This window comes from Salvelinus namaycush, chromosome 20, assembly GCF_016432855.1.
Source record: "Salvelinus namaycush isolate Seneca chromosome 20, SaNama_1.0, whole genome shotgun sequence".
NCBI lineage: Eukaryota > Metazoa > Chordata > Actinopteri > Salmoniformes > Salmonidae > Salvelinus > Salvelinus namaycush.
In genome coordinates this window covers 22,830,728-22,848,104 of record NC_052326.1, presented here as the reverse complement: position 1 = coordinate 22,848,104, position 17,377 = coordinate 22,830,728, and the positions used below count along the sequence as shown (strand labels likewise).

The 17,377-nt window shown below is 44.6% G+C and overlaps 1 protein-coding gene across 1 annotated transcript in view; it reads left to right on the top strand.

Annotated features, from left to right (window-relative positions):
- arhgef10la (Rho guanine nucleotide exchange factor (GEF) 10-like a) overlaps positions 1-17,377 on the top strand; it is a 309,208-nt gene that overhangs the window by 233,200 nt on the left and 58,631 nt on the right. The window contains exon 16 of the mRNA XM_039015885.1: positions 16,707-16,778. Within this exon, the coding sequence (XP_038871813.1) occupies positions 16,707-16,778 (72 nt within the window). The remainder of the gene's footprint in view (positions 1-16,706; positions 16,779-17,377) is intronic.

Sequence of the window (17,377 nt, the reverse complement as noted above, 5' to 3'; positions counted from 1 at the left end):
ATATCGAGGCGGAGTTGACTTTAAATAACTGGTCGCGGGATTTGCTAGCAACAACATTGAGTCACCATCAGTCAATTCTTGTAAAAATGTAAATTATGAAAACGCTATGTTTGTCCTGTACAACTGCGGTCCTTCCACGGGGGGCTGAAATTCATACCTTTGATAAACTTTTAGCAACCACTGACTTTTTCCTCATTTGTGTTGCTCATAGTACATACTACGTACTACGTAAATTGAGATTGAATTGGATCCGTGGAATTCAGGACCCTTGGGACGCCCCTACACCATTGAAGTTGAAATGTAAAATGGTTAGTAAGTATGCATTTCATCACCCCGCGGAAGGACCGCAGTTGTACAGGACAAACATAGGTACAGCAGTGGAGGCTCCTCAGATGAGTAAGGGGATGCTCCTCAGTGAATTTCAGAAAAGAAAATATTAGATAAAACTATACTAAATATATTCACGTTACCAAATCATTTATTAAAACACACTGTTTTGCAATGAAGATCTACAGTAGCCTCAACAGCACTCTCTGGGGTAGCACCATGGTGTAGCCAGAGGACAGCTAGTTTCTGTCCTCCTCTGGGTACATTGACTCTAATATAAAACCTAGGAAGCTCATGGTTCTCACCCCCTTCCATAGACTTACACAGTAATTATGACAATGTCCGGAGGACGTCCTCCAATGTATCAGAGCTCTTGCAGTATGAACTTAGATGTTGTCGACCTAATCAAAGGATCAGTAAATTAATCTAGTACTGAAAGAATAAACTACAGTAGGCTAGCACCGCAGTGCATACAATGAGCTAGTAGTTTACTCAAAGATAGAGAAATAATATGTATTTATTCAAAAATGAAGGAGAAGCAAGAGAGAGTGCTAGCTATATTAATTTATTGCTACTGGGGGCCATCGGTGTAACTGCTAAACTGCTTGTTGTACACTGTACTGCATGATTGTAGCGGCTTTATTAAAGCGTTAGTTCTAGTAGCTAGCTATGCTGACTATGACGTTAGCTAATATGGTGACAACGATGTAGGCTGTGTGTAGCGGTTTGCGGTTATGGTATGAAGGTTTGGGTTGGAAAGGTTTTTTCGCCTGGTTACAGTCCACAAGCAAAGGGAAAAGGTGAGCGGAGGAGAGCACGTAGATGTGAGAAGGAATTATACAACGAGCAAATAATCATGGTCTTTGTGTAACGTTCGTCTTGTGGTGAATGAGCGGACCAAGGCGCAGCGGGTGATGAATACATAACGATTTATTTAAATGACAGACGAAACACGAAAACACATTGAACAAACTACAAAACAATAAACGAAGTAGACAGACCTGAACAAACGAACTTACATATAGACGAAGAACGCACGAACAGACTACCTAAAACGAACGAACAAACGAAACAGTCCCATGTGGTATACACAGACACAGGAACAATCACCCACAAACAAACAGTGAGAACAACCTACCTTAATATGGTTCTCAATCAGAGGAAACCTCAAACACCTGCCTCTAATTGAGAACCATACCAGGCAACACATTAACCCAACATAGAAAACACGTAACATAGACTACCCACCCCAACTCACGCCCTGACCAACTAAACACCTACAAAACAACAGAAAACAGGTCAGGAACGTGACAGAACCCCCCCCCCCCCCCCCAAGGTGCGAACTCCGGGCGCACCCCTAAAACGCAAGGGGAGGGTCTGGGTGGGCATCTGTCCGCGGTGGCGGCTCCGGCGGTGGACGAGGACACCACTCCACCACTGTCTTTGTGCCCCTCCTTAGCGTCCCTTGAGTGGCGACCCTCGCCCCCGACCATGGTCCAGGAACCTTCACCAACGCCCCTCCTAAATAGAGGAGACAACTCAGGACAGAGAGGTAGCTCAGGACAAAGAGGTAGCTCAGGACAAAGAGGTAGCTCAGGACAAAGAGGTAGCTCAGGACAAAGAGGTAGCTCAGGACAGAGAGATCGCTCCGGACAGAGAGGTAGCTTAGGACAGAGAGGTAGCTTAGGACAGAGGGACAACTCTGGACTACTGGCAGCTCCGGACTGAGTGGCAGCTCCGGACTGAGTGGCAGCTCCGGACTGTAGGGCAGCTCCGGACTGTAGGGCAGCTCATGACTGTAGGGCAGCTCATGACTGGAGGACAGCTCATGACTGGAAGGCAGCTCATGACTGGAAGGCAGCTCATGACTAGAAGGCAGCTCATGACTGGAGGGCAGCTCATGACTGAAGGGCAGCTCATGACTGAAGGGCAGCTCATGACTGGAGGGCAGCTCATGACTGGAGGGCAGCTCTGGCAGCTCCTGACTGGCTGGCGGCTCTGGCAGCTCCTGACTGGCTGGCGGATCTGGCAGCTCCTGACTGGCTGGCGGCTCTGGCAGCTCCTGACTGGCTGGCGGCTCTGGCAGCTCCTGACTGGCTGGCGGCTCTGGCAGCTCCTGACTGACGGACGGCTCTAGCGGCTCCTGACTGACGGACGGCTCTAATGGCTCGGGACAGATGGGCGGCTCTAATGGCTCGTGGCAGACGGATGGCTCAGAAGGCGCTGGGCAGACGGATGGCTCAGACGGCGCTGGGCAGACGGATGGCTCAGACGGCGCTGGGCAGACGGATGGCTCAGACGGCGCTGGGCAGACGGATGGCTCAGACGGCGCTGGGCAGACAGATGGCTCAGACGGTGCTGGGCAGACGAGCAGTGCAGGCGGCGTTGGGCAGACGGCCGACTCTGACCTGCTGAGGCGCACAGTAGGCCTGGTGCGTGGTGCCGGAACAGGTGGTACCGGACTGGAGACACGCACCTCAAGGCTAGTGCGGGGAGCAGGAACAGGGCACACTGGACTCTCGATGCGCACTATAGGCCTGGTGCGTGGTACCGGCACTGGTGGTACCGGGCTGAGGGCACGCACCTTAGGGCGAGTACGGGGAGAAGGAACAGTGCGTACAGGGCTCTGGAGACGCACAGGAGGCTTGATGCGTGGTGCCGGAACTGGTGGTACCGGGCTGGAGACACGCACCATAGGGCTAGTGCGTGGAGAAGGAACAGGGCTCTGGAGACGCACAGGAAGCTTGGTGCGTGGTGCCAGAACTGGAGGTACTGGGCTGGGGCGGGAAGGTTGCGCCTGATATACCGGACCGTGCAGGCGTACTGGCTCCCTTGAGCACTGAGCCTGCCCAACCTTACCTGGTTGAATGCTCCCCGTAGCCCGTCCAGTGCGGGGAGGTGGAATAACCCGCACTGGGCTGTGTTGGCGAACCGGGGACACCATGCGTAAGGCTGGTGCCATGTACACCGGCCCGAGGAGACGTACTGGAGGCCAGATATGTAGAGCCGGCTTCATGGCACTTGGCTCAATGCTCAATCTAGCCCGGCTAGTGCGGGGAGGTGGAATAACCCGCACCGGGCTATGAACACGTACAGGAGACACCATGCGCTCTACTGCGTAACACGGTGTCTGCCCGTACTCTCGCTCTCCACGGTAAGCCCGGGAAGTTGGCGCAGGTCTCCTACCTGACTTCGCCACACTCCCCTTTAGCCCCCCCCCCTAGTCCCGTCGTCCCCTCATAACGCCGGTTCCTCTCTCCGGTTGCCTCTGCTCTCCGAGCTGCCTCCAGTTGTTCCCATGGGAGGCGATCCTTTCCAGCCAGGATCTCCTCCCATGTGTAGCAACCCTTGCCGTCCAAAACATCCTCCCATGTCCATTCCTCCTTCGTGCGCTGTTGCTCTCTCCCGTTACACCGCTGCTTGATCCTTTGTTGGTGGGTGATTCTGTAACGTTCGTCTTGTGGTGAATGAGCGGACCAAGGCGCAGCGGGTGATGAATACATAACGATTTATTTAAATGACAGACGAAACACGAAAACACATTGAACAAACTACAAAACAATAAACGAAGTAGACAGACCTGAACAAACGAACTTACATATAGACGAAGAACGCACGAACAGACTACCTAAAACGAACGAACAAACGAAACAGTCCCATGTGGTATACACAGACACAGGAACAATCACCCACAAACAAACAGTGAGAACAACCTACCTTAATATGGTTCTCAATCAGAGGAAACGTCAAACACCTGCCTCTAATTGAGAACCATACCAGGCAACACATTAACCCAACATAGAAAACACATAACATAGACTACCCACCCCAACTCACGCCCTGACCAACTAAACACATACAAAACAACAGAAAACAGGTCAGGAACGTGACACTTTGTATGTGGCTGCTATGAAAGTGAATTGTGTTTGCAGTGATCAAGGGTGTTGAGGAAGAGCTTTTATGTTTCTTAAACGGAAGCAAACAGAACGAAACGGGGATAAACATACCTGAATTTGTAGAAACTTTTGCAACTGTTGTACTAATGATTACACCCTAGATCAGCTATATGCAGGCAAGCGTGTGCGAGGTGATATTGAATGTGTCACCTTGATTACTCAAATTTTTCTCTCGACCTACGTGGTAAACTTTCATTCAAAAGCTAGGTTGTAGCATTCTAATGATGGGTATAGGGAAAATGTTTGTATCACGTAGTAGCCTAAATCAATTGACGTTACATTGTGCCGGGTGAATGGAATATGAATGACAGTCATCCAATATACTGTAATAGAAATAAGGCCATGCTTATTAAAAAAAATATATCTTTCCTCAATTTAAACTACACCGACCGCCACTGAGGTACAAGTAAGCGTTTTCAGAATTTATATTTTTTAAAGAATCAACTGATGGTGACTCAATGTTGTTGCTAGCGAGCAGTTATCAATAGTCAACTCCACCTCGATTTAAGAGAACAGAGTTGAGTGTTCCTCAGCTTGCTTCCATCCATGTCTTCTCTTCTTTACTACACTCCATACCAACAGAGGACAGTGTGGTGCTGGTGTTCAGATGCAGGGGCAGCCTGAGCCGTTGCACAGCTGGACTGCGAGGTCATCTACAACGAGGATGATCCGTTGCTGTGACATTTAACATACTAATTACTGGAAATCATCCGTGCTCTAGTAATGCCTGGGAGTGGGGAAAGCTACCTCTGTCCTCAACCCCTCCACCCTTGGCCCAGCGTCTCACTTCACTCTGTTCCTGTCAAGATAGCGCACAGACACATTGTACAACCAGGAGGGGAACACAGCAGATGGGCTAAATCTTAGCCTACCTTTGCATGATATAAAAGGAGACTAATGTGCCAGAATTATATGAAATCATTGCATCACTATAAAGAAAACAAAACTAGTTCTGCATCCCACCCTGTTCTGAATGTTCCTATTGCATTGTTCCTGTCTGTTTGTTGTGTTGGTTTGTTCTCTCCTTCTCTCTGTTCTTCTCTACTAATTACTCGTGTCAGTCACCCCTCTACCTGAATCCAATACATGGCCCACTGCCAGATTTTACTAGAACACTATCTACCTCCATGTAGAAAACTGTAAGACAAAACCAAATGTTTGAGGACAGCACTTTGTGAGAGCACCCAGCACAGCACCCTCTTTTGAGCACATAGTGGCTTATTGACTACCGTGATCATATTCAGAAATGTATAAGAATTCAGCTTGTTTTTTTTACATTGTCCAGAAAATTAATAAAAATAAAAGTCGTGCATTGAATTTCTATTTTGACGAGCCAATCTGGCCACAATAGAATGGTACAGGGGAAATTCCAAACCTAGGATATTACTTGATTCTATGTAGAGACGCCTTGGCAACTGTTCGCACGTCCCACTGTTTTGTCTAAGTGGGCACCAGAGGACCCTTTGTTCTGAGTCCCATGCCATCTGATCAGGAGGATTAAACCCTGTGCCTCCCGTTTGGTGCCATCCAGAACCCCTGTCGAGGCGGCGTTGTGGTTGTGACATCTTATAGGTGGACAGAGATCCCCATAGCCCAGAACAATTTGGCCTCATGCAGATAGATTTGTGCCTGGCAGAGAGAGGGAAAGATGGATGAAGGGAGAGATGGAGGGAGGCGATTGACGCCACAGAGAACTATTGACCTGTGGTCCTCTTTTGAAACCCATTCATCGGGGGAGAGTCCATTGCTTTTATCCAGGCGAGTTGGAACCGCCTGCCATGGCCGCGGGGACGGAGGGAGCGACATGCGGAAATTGTATCACATTAGCCGGACATGTTGCAATCGGTCAGCGAGCAGCTGTGAAGGACACAAGGAAGAGAAAAATCTGAGTTGAGTCACGAATATGAGTTTGTGATGTCCTGGCAATGTCAGGCCGCGCTCAGAGCAGAGATATGCAAAACCACTCTCCCACTTCATTCCAGTTATTGCCTGATATGATCTGTGGGATAGCCAAAGGAGACAGCAATCGTTACTCTACAGTCAGTACTTAGAAAATTGAAGGAGACATCCCTGGCCAGGCTTAATAATAAGCTGATAGCCATATGTTTAGCCTGGAGCTTTGACCACACTATGAGCTTAGCTACGGGTCAATGAAGAGTTAAAAACAGAAAGCAGCAGCACCCTATTCAATGAATTCCTACTGCTGCAGATGGTTTAATCATAGTCTTCCAATGACTTTGAATATTCTGAGTAATAGAGGGCTGCAAGCACAGCAGGTGGTTGACACTTTGATCTCTGTCCATTGACGCTCATGGAATTTAAATCGCTGGATGACATCCAGCTCATGAAATGATAACATGAGCAGTGTGTCTCAACTTTGATCCTGCCATCCTTCTGGGTTAGATTTACTGGAGGATATTGAACAACTAACAAGCAAACACTGGTCTGTCCCATTGGTGGCAGTGACATGTGCTCTTATATCTCCCTCTCTAACTTTAAGCATCAGCTGTCAGAGCAGCTTACCGATCACTGTACCTGTACACAGCCAATCTGTAAATAGCACAGCCAACTACCTCATCCCCTTATTATTACTTACCCTCTTGCTCTTCTGCACCCCAGTATCTCTACTTGCACATCATCATCTGCACATCTATCACTCCAGTATTAATGCTAAATTGTAAATATTTCACCTCTATGGCCTATTTATTGCCTACCTCCCTACTCTTCTACATTTGCACACGCTGTACATAGATTTTTCAATTTTTCTCTTCTATTGTGTTATTGACTGTTAGTTTGTTTATGTGTAACTCTGTGTTGTTGTTTTTGTCACACTGCTTTGCTTTTTCTTGTCCAGGTCGCAGTTGTAAATGAGAACTTGTTCTCAACTGGCCTACCTGGTTCAATAAAGGTGAAATAAAAATTAAAAAGTCTGGAACCTGTCTTCTTTAGGGTAGGGGGCAGCATTCGGAATTTTGGATGAAAAGCATGCCCAAATTAAACTGCCTGCTACTCAGCCATAAAAGCTAGAATATGCATATAATTAGTAGATTTGGATAGAAAACACTCTGAAGTTTCTAAAACTGTTTGAATGATGTCTGTGAGTATAACAGAACTCATATGGCAGGCAAAAACCTGAGAAAAAAATCCAACCAGGAAGTGGGAAATCTGAGGTTTGTAGTTTTTCAACTTTTTCAACTCATATTGCACTTCCTAAGGCTTCCACTAGATGTCAACAGTCTTTAGAACCTTGCTTGATGCTTCTACTGTGAATTGGGGGCGAATGAGAGGGGAATGAGTCAGAGGTCTGCCAGAGAGCCACGAGCTGGCCACGCGCGTTCACGTGATAGTTAGCTTGCGTTCCATTGCATTTCTGAAGACAAAGGAATTCTCCGGTTGGAACATTATTGAAGATTTATGTTAAAAACATCCTAAAGATTGATTCTATACATCGTTTGACATGTTTCTACGGACTGTAACGGAACTTTTTGACTTTTCGTCTGCATCTAGTGATCGCGCATCATGAATTTGGATTACTGGGCTAAACGCGCGAACAAAAAGGAGGTATTTGGACATAAATTATGGACATTATCGAACAAAACAAACATTTATTGTGGAACTGGGATTCCTGAGAGTGCATTCTGAGGAAGATCATCAAAGGTAAGTGAATATTTATTATGCTATTTCTTACTTCTGTTGACTACACAACATGGCGGATATCTGTTTAGGTTGTTTTGGTCTCTGAGCGCTGTACTCAGATTATTGCATGGTGTGCTCTTTCCGTAAAGTTTTTTTTAAATCTGACACAGCGGTTGCATTAAGGAGACGTGGATCTAAAATTAACAGTTGTATCTTTTATCAATGTTTATTATGAGTATTTCTGTAAATTGATGTGGCTCTGTGCAAAATCACCGGATGTTTTGGAACTACTGAACATAACGCGCCAATGTAAACTCAGAATTTTGGATATAAATATGAACTTTACCCAACAAAACATACATGTATTGTGTAACATGAAGTCCTATGAGTGTCATCTGATGAAGAGCATCAAAGGTTAGTGATTAATTGTATCTCTATTTCTGCTTTTTGTGACTAATCTCTTTGGCTGGAAAAAGTTCTGTGTTTTTCTGTGACTTGGCTCTGACCTAACATAATCGTTTGGTGTGCTTTCGTCATAAAGCCTTTTTGAAATTGGACACTGTGGCTGGATTTACAACAAGTGTATCTTTTAAAATGGTGTAAAATACTTGTATGTTTGAGGAATTTTAATTATGGGATTTCTGTTGTTTTGAATTTGGCACCCTGCCGTTTCACTGGCTGTTGACAAGGTGGCACGCTACCGTCCCACATACCCTAGTGAGGCTAAGAGAGTCTCTATAAATACTGCCACTGACTGTGTGTGTGTGCCTTTGTGTGCATACACATGTGCTTGTGTCACGTTCTGACCATAGTTCTTTTGTATTTTCTGTGTTTTAGTGTGGTCAGGGCGTGATTTGGGTGGGTTATCTATGTGTTGTGTTTCTATGTTGGGTTTGTTGTTTGGCCTGATATGGTTCTCAATCAGAGGCAGGTGTTTGTCATTGTCTCTGATTGGGAACCATATTTAGGTAGCCTGTTTTGTGTTGGGTTTTGTGGGTGGTTGTCTTCTGTCTTTGTGTCTATGCATCAGATAGGACTGTTTCGGTTTTTCACATTTGTTGTTTTCGTATTTTTGTAGTGTTCACGTTTATTGTCTTAATTAAAGTCATGATGAACACTAACTACGCTGCGTCTTGGTCCGATCCCTGCTACACCTCCTCTTCAGACAAAGAGGAGGAAATCTGCCGTTACAGCTTGTGTGTGTGTGTGTGTGTTGGTTTACTTTTGGGAAGGGGGCGTTACCTGACTGCCACTGTTCAACCCTAACCCTCTTTTGATTACATTCCTGTGAGATAATCCACTGTGATTCTCTTGTACAGAATACTAAACATGTATCATGCAGTGAACACGTCCTATTCTCTAGCACATGCTCAAGGCAGTTTGTGTGGATGGTAATGGTGAATTGCCACACAGTCTTGTCTGCATGTTCACAATAAAACCCCTGAAAGTCCTAACCTGCTTAGTTTGCTTTACCTGCAGCCATTCATTTCAGTTTGACTGGAAATTCAGTTCCCGGCCATCCTGACTGTAGCCTACGGCAACGGGAGGGTGCAGTGAGGGATGCAGTTGGGAGCAGGCGCCAGAGCCAGTCAATTATCAGTTAATAAACAGCGGAGGTTTTCTATTAGTGTCTGTTAGTGCGTGTGAGAGATTGCTATGTGGAATTGGGAGGAGGGCACTGTGACTATGTGGTATTGAGCAGGAAAGGACAGGAGAAGGGAGGGGAGGGAGGAGGAGCTTTGCCTTGGGTGTATTATACCTAAATCCATTGGGTTGCTTTAACTTGGCTTGTTTTGTTGTTGTAATTCTGAGCTTAAAATATAATATATCTGCAAACAAACTCACAATTCTCTGCTGGGCAGGCCCAAACTGTAAGCTCAGGAATCACACTCTAAAAGACATCCCATCAGTGATGATACTGCACACTTTCCAATAAAGATAATCCATTACACAGACAATGCAATGCCTGTTTGCTGCAGTGTGACTTCTCATTGATAACGTTACAGGTCCACTGGGTTTGATATTTGTGCCTCGTAGAAGCACGCCCAGCAATCGTCACACATCTAATGTGTGGTAAATGTAGACACAGTGGAGTATATATTTCACAGCGGCTGCACAGGAACTTAACTTTAAGGGTTAACACACACGTCCACCTGTTTTTCCCTCAGGGGGAGAACAACATTAATTGCTTCTGTGTAAGTCATCCCTCTCTTGTCGAACCAGAGACGACAAAAGCCTGACAAACATGTAAACTGTATAAATAGTATAAAACATGGTTCTATTGTGTACTGTTACCAGTGACAGTACCTTCAATCACAGGCCAGAATATTGGATTTGACAGCAAATGTTGATGCATATAACTGTCTGGCTGCCATTGATGCAATATAAAACATAAATAGTGACTATCATAGAGGGGAAGGCCAGTCCCTGATGATGTGTGTAGGAATATCTATGGCTATACATCCTTCCCCTGTTTTCCTAGCATGCTGCAGTGCGGCTCTGGCCTACACTAACCATAGTGGCCACCTGAAGGCGGCATATGGGCTGGCGCACCCTTGGGGTAATGGGTGGGGCAGACTCAGTGTCGGGCATTGGGTCATTGGGAACCGGCAGCTGGGAAACCGCCCTCTCATCGCACCAACAAATCCCCCTTTAATTAGCTCACCTGCTGATCCTCTTCCCCTCTCTTCCCCACGTTCCCCAAAGTCCTCCATCAAATCTCCCCTCGATCTGGCTTACCTGCCTCCCTCCCTCCATCTTCCCTACATCCTCCCTCCTCCAACTGGGATCTTGTCTGCTCTCCTTGGCAGACAGCTGTAGTAGACGATGAGGGAGAGTGGGCTGCTGACTGACAATTGCCTTAGCGGAACCTAGATTTTTAAATGGTTCCTCACTGACACCTTATTAGAATTGGCAACCTCAATGGTGTGTGCATCGCTGGAAACCCCACATGCTGCCTTTGTACCTGTCGATGCTTCCTGTACATTTTAGGTGGAACTGGTTCACACCTTACAGCATTATGATTTACATTATTGAGCGTCCACTAGTCATTGTCAACACTAAAGATGTGCATAATCTAGCACGTGCATTTAGTTCAAGGTCCTAGCTACACACACACACATATATATTTAATTTAAATTATTTTTATTTTACTTGGCAAGTCAGTTAAGAACACATTCTTATTTTCAATGACAACCTAGGAAAAGTGGGTTAGCTGCCTTGTTCAGGGGCAGAACGACAGATTTTTACCTTGTCAGCTCGGGGATTCGATTTTGCAACATTTCGGTTACTAGTCCAACACTCTAACCACTAGGCTAACTGCCGCCCCATACATACGCACACACACACACACCTTTTATTTTTACTAGTTACTATTTTTACTACTATGAAATAACACATAGAATCATGTAGTAACAAAAAAAGTGTTAAACAAATCAAAATATATTTTAGATTATTCAAAGTAGCCACCCTTTGCCTTGATGACAGCTTTGCACACTCTTGGCATTCTCTCAATCAGCTTTATGAGGTAGTCTCCTGGAATCCATTTAAATTAACAGGTGTGCCTTGTTAAAAGTTAATATGTGGGATTTATTTCCAGCTTCACCTGGAATGCTATTCCAACAGCCTTGAAGGAGTTCCCACATATGCTGAGCACTTATTGGCTGCTTTTCCTTCACTCTGCGATTGAACTCATCTCAAACATATCAACTGGGTTGAGGTTGGGTGATTGTGGAGGCCAGGTCATCTGATGCAGCACTCCATCACTCTCCTTCTTGGTCAAATAGCCCTTGCACAGCCTGGAGGTGTGTTTTGGGTCATTGTCCTGTTGAAAAACAAATGATAGTCCCACTAAGCGCAAACCAGATGGGATGGCATATCGCAGCAGAATACTGTGGTAGCCATACTGGTTAAGTATGTCTTGAATTCTAAATAAATCACAACAGTGTCACCAGCAAAGCACCCCCACACCATCACAGCTCCTTCTCCATGCTTCACGGTGGGAACCAGACATGGGGAGATCATCCGTTCACCTACTCTGCATCTCACAAAGACACAGTGGTTCTAACCAAAAATCAAACATTTGGAATCATCAGACCAAAGGACAGATTTCCACCGGTCTAATGTCCATTACTTGTGTTTCTTGGCCCAATCAAGTCTCATTTTCTTATTTGTGTCCTTTAGTAGTGGTTTCTTTGCAGCAATTTGACCATGAAGGTCTGATTCACACAGTCTCCTCTGAACAGTTGATGTTGAGATGTGTCTGTTACTTGAAATTTGTGAAGCATTTATTTGGGCTGTAGTCAGAGGTGCAGTTAACTCTAATGAACTTATCCTCTGCAGCAGAGGTAACTCTAGGTCTTACTTTCCTGTGGCGATCCTCATGAGAGCCAGTTTCATCATAGCGCTTGATGGTTTTTGCAACTGCACTTGAAGAAACTTTAAAACTTCTTGAAATTTCCGCATTGACTGACCTTCATGTCTCAAAGTAATGAACTGTCGTTTGTCACGTTTGCTCCCTCTCCGGCCTTTAGGTCACCAGGCTGCTCGTTATGGAGCACACCTGTCACCGACGTTACGCGCACCTACGTGTCATCAGACTCACCTGGACTCCATCACTTCCCTGATTACCGTCCCTATATATGTCACTCCCTTTGGTTCCTTCTCGAGGCTTCATTATTTCTGACTCTGTTTTCATGTCGGTGCGTTGTTTGTGTTTCGTGTTCATTGTTTATTTTATTTATTAAAACACTCACTCCCTGAACTTGCTTCCCGACTCTCAACGCACTCATTACATAGTTTCTCTTTGCATATTTGAGCTGTTTTTGCCATAATGTGGACTTTGTCTTTTACCAAATAGGGCTATCCTCTGTATACTGTCATGGAAATTCTAAAGAGTGACTGTAGATTCTTTCAAACAACATTATATGATTTGCAAAAATTGAGCAGTCAACAATCCACTCAACATACAGTGTAGTTCAGAGTTGAAAGGTCAATGAACAGAGACGTTGGTTGAGAGACTGCCAAGAGTGTGCAAAACTGTCATCAAGGAAAAGGATGGCTACTTTAAAGATTCTCAAATATTAAATATATTTTAATTTGTTTAACACTTTTTTGGTTACTACATGATTCCATATGTGTTATTCATAGATTTGATGTCTTCACTATTATTCTACAATGTAGAAAATAATAAAAATAAAGAAAAACCCTGGAATGAGTAGGTGTGTCCAAACTTTTGACAGGTACTGTGTGTGTGTGTATGTATATATAAATATATATATATATATATATATATATGAGAGAGAGAGACAAATCAAACTCTGACTGTGAAAATTACCTGCAAAGGCCAGCGGTCTCCGGTGACTGATAAAACCCACTGTCTGCAGCCCACAAAACCAGCAGTATCCCATCGCTACGCTGCTGTCCCTTTGCTTCAGCTACCAGCCTCCTCCTTCTAACCGTAGGGCTTCCATATGGGGCCATATTATTACTGCCGTTTAATTACCAATCAAAAAACATCTCACTCCTCATAGCTAGCCAAGAGGAATAGCGAGGGAGAGACAGGCAGAGAGGGAGAGAGATTGGAACACGTGGGCTCTATAAGCAGAGAGAGAGAAGAAAAAATGGGCGGCAGAGCAAGAGATTGATGGAGAGAGACAGTGCATCTGCGTGATGAATGTGAATAGATGTAGAGAGACCGAGGGGATCTGGAGGAACGCACTCACTGGACAGATGGGCAGAAGCAGTCATCTGTCCAGCATAATTTTTGGGGGTGTGTTTTGTGTTTACAAACACACCCTGCAAGGGAGAGAGGGAGGGATTTGGCAAGTGAATGTTATAAATTACCCATGATCGATGTTTCCTGCCTTTTGGACAACAGTAAATGGCGTGCAGCATCCACAGCTGACCTCGTTGAGCCACATTCCCACCCCAGCACCACACAATTAGATGTTCCGTCTGCCACATGGCCCAGTATCACCACCACCAATAAACATTCCCTCACGTCCATGGCTATAGTGCTGGTCAGGGAGGCTGCATGCCCACAGTCCTTTGTCTCATGGGGACACCAAGATCGAGAAGCAGCTATTCATTGGCCAACACTGAAAGCTTCCAGGCCTAAGACTGCTGTTTGCTCTTATACTCTGAATGTCTATTTCTATTGTTTTACTGCTGACTCATAGATCTGAGAGCTGTGATTTTCTAAACCAGTTTTAGCCTTTGTATTGCAGCGATTCCTACTGCTCCAACTCTGGACTGGTCTGTTATGGTCATGGTAAATGTCACATTCCTATAGCACTTACAGTCCTCCAGTGGATTCCCTGTTTTTCATGTACTGTATACTCTACCTTCCCAAACTTTTTAGTAATAGAAAATGAGTTGATGCTAAAGGGGTTAAATTCTCATTCAGGAGCAACATAATGGCTATAATTGTTCTGCAGGTCCCAGGTACTAGCTGTGCTCTTTCAATTGTGAGGGTGCAAATAGCACACACCAAGTACATGTACATTTATTGTATGTGAGGGGGTGTTGAGAAGCAGAATCTACAGATGGCTGTGGGCAGTAGGTAGGAGAGGTCTGTGCAGCAGTGAAAGGGCAAGGGTGCTATTATAACAGTAGGAGCTATGGAGACCATGGTTCAAACTCTGACAAGGTACTGTATGTTAGCCCACTCTACCTATTTTAGACAGTCATAAAATGCCTTCGTTGCAGGAGGCCACTATTATGATTGACATCCTACCAAATGAAAAGCTTTAAAGAAATGTCCTTTGTTTATTTCAACATGAAACAGTGCATCCCCATCAATTTCCCATGCCTGGTGCAATTTCTCAATGTGGTACTGTCATTTTGTCAGTAGGAGAACTGTGCTGTGAGTGCTGCTTGAAAGGAAGTTCCCAATATGAAAAGAGTGGCCATTTTAGACTGACCTGTTTATTCAAATGGAAAAAACACCTGTCAGACTCCAGGAAAATAAACGTCACTCACAGGTTGACAACTTAGATCTGCTGGACATGGTAACACGTGTTGACGATGGAACACGTGAATTGATACCACACCACTGAGAAACGGGCCTATGTCTTGGCTGAATCTAATCCTCTTACAGGGCTCTATAAGCCGATCCAGATGTGTAGAGTCGATCCCAAGGGAAATCAGTCTCCAGCTAGAAGAGCAACTGTACCTAAACCATATGGGGATGAATATTTAATTATCTAAATGAACAAAACAATATATAATATTCAGTTGCGTTGCATGGGTAAAATCACTGGGGAAGCCAAGCCAGAAATGAAAAGCCATATTACAACCTGTGTTGCGATAAGTGCTTTGTGTGCTTTATAACCTGTTAGATTATATGTCTTGTGACCGTGATATATAGGCCTAAGGCCGAGACAATAAGAAGAAACAGTGGCAGAATAAATTCAACCACACCTTTGTTTTATCACAAAACCGAAGACCAACCTCTGTCTGGTGAAGTCCACAAAGTATATTGCATGTAACAAACAGTTGCATGACCTACATCATGGTCAAGTTAATGTTTCCGAAATTTTCGGACTAACGTTACTGAACAACTATTGATTTAGAAACACGGAGAGTTACTGCAAGTAGCAAAGAAAACAGGAGCTGTCTCCACTATTCCAGCACCATCATCAAATCATCTATGCTAATACAGTGAAAACTAAAAGATACCAAAAACTATTTAGTCCAATCAACATAAGCTAAATATGATTTGGCTGTCCATGGTTGTGATTTCTGTGTGTGTGCAAGTAAGTAGAAAAAACATGTTGACTCACCCTACTTGTAGAGAAATGCCAAAGCCATCCTCCTCTCTTTCATGTTGATGAAATGCACTATGACTCCGTCATACAGTACACGCTTTGAGTTTTTGTTGTCCTAGGCTACCTGGCTAAAATGCTTGCTCACTAGCCTAACTTCCTTTCATGGGCAATGATGAGTCAGCTACTTAACATTAGCCTACTACATTTAGCTACATATTGAACGTCCATCCTCTCAGGCCAGGGGCACTATGTATGAATTTACGAATGGATCAGAATCACCTTTATAATCATTGGCCAGAACGGAGAATTAAGTAAAACCACAAGTCCAAATCCTTATCTCCATGCATGGCTAATTTAAGAAACGGACCATTTTAGCTTGCTAGCTAGTCACTGAGGACAACAATGCAACGAGATGCAACAATTCCATTATTTTCTATCAATGACATTTTGCTCTTAATGTGATGTGATTGGTGTGAAGCCAAATCCAAACTTGCTTCCCTTTACACTTTTCTTTTGGAGCGCCAGGACCATTCACAGTTGAGCTCACTCAGTTTAGCTCAACACTGACTGGCTATTATTTTATACTTTTTTATCAAGGGAGGCCAAATGCTCGCTGGCTTCCCTTGCATTCAATGCTACGGGCGGCGACAATGTCATACTCTTTTTGTCCAGACAGCATCTGAGACAGAGGGGCATTGTTTCGCTCACTCGGATGCTTTCTCCGGTGAGAAATATTCAGCCTCTTGTGAATTGGCATGTCTATTTTCATCCTCTTACACTGCCCCCTTCGGTCTAGACCCATCTAATTACTGGTGTAAAAGCAGTTAGATACTTTCAGGAAGTTCCTGCTGCACTCTGACAAAACAACAGAACTCTGGCCAGGGCACGACTCCAGATATCTATTCCCACAAACAAGTAGCGATGAGTTTGTCAGGGGGTACATTTTTGGGGGAAGCCTGCCTACACGTCACTGGTAATATTTTTTTATTGCTTAATATTTGTTTTGTTTCCTTTTTAGCTTGAAGCTGCCCTTCACAATCCGGTACAGGTCTCTGCAGGGTGCACCTTGCTACCTCAAGGCTACCTCTGGGTGAGTGACACATGCAGTGCTTACAGGCACACACACACATGCACGCATGCACACAAACACACACGTGCACACACGCACAAGCATGCACACAGACATGCACATGCACACCAAAGTATTTAACAACCATTAACCATGACACATTTTGATACTAATATTCTTCTGTAATATACTATTTATATTGGCCTCAGGATTGTTCACATCTTTTCATCTAAAATACAAAATATTTAGCAGTGAATGTGGTTTAGAGGGTTTTCTCTTCAAAACAATTATCATCATGGAAACTGACCCTTCACGTTCATATACACTCTTAGTAAAAAAAAGGTCCTATCTAGACCTAAAATTGTTCTTTGGCTGTCCCCATAGGAGAACCCTTTGAATAACTATTTTTGGTTCCAGGTAGAACCCTTTCGAAACCTTTTTGGTAGTATACGAGTGTGTGGGAGAAAGAAAAGACTACAGAGGGGTTTTGTGATGAGTGGAGCAAATTTCACTGGCAGACAAAAGTGCCACAATCCCTGGACTTGTTGGAATTTAGCTGGATTTAAAATAGGACCACTTTCTGTGAAAAACCATGCCTCAGAAAATCATCTGTTAATCTT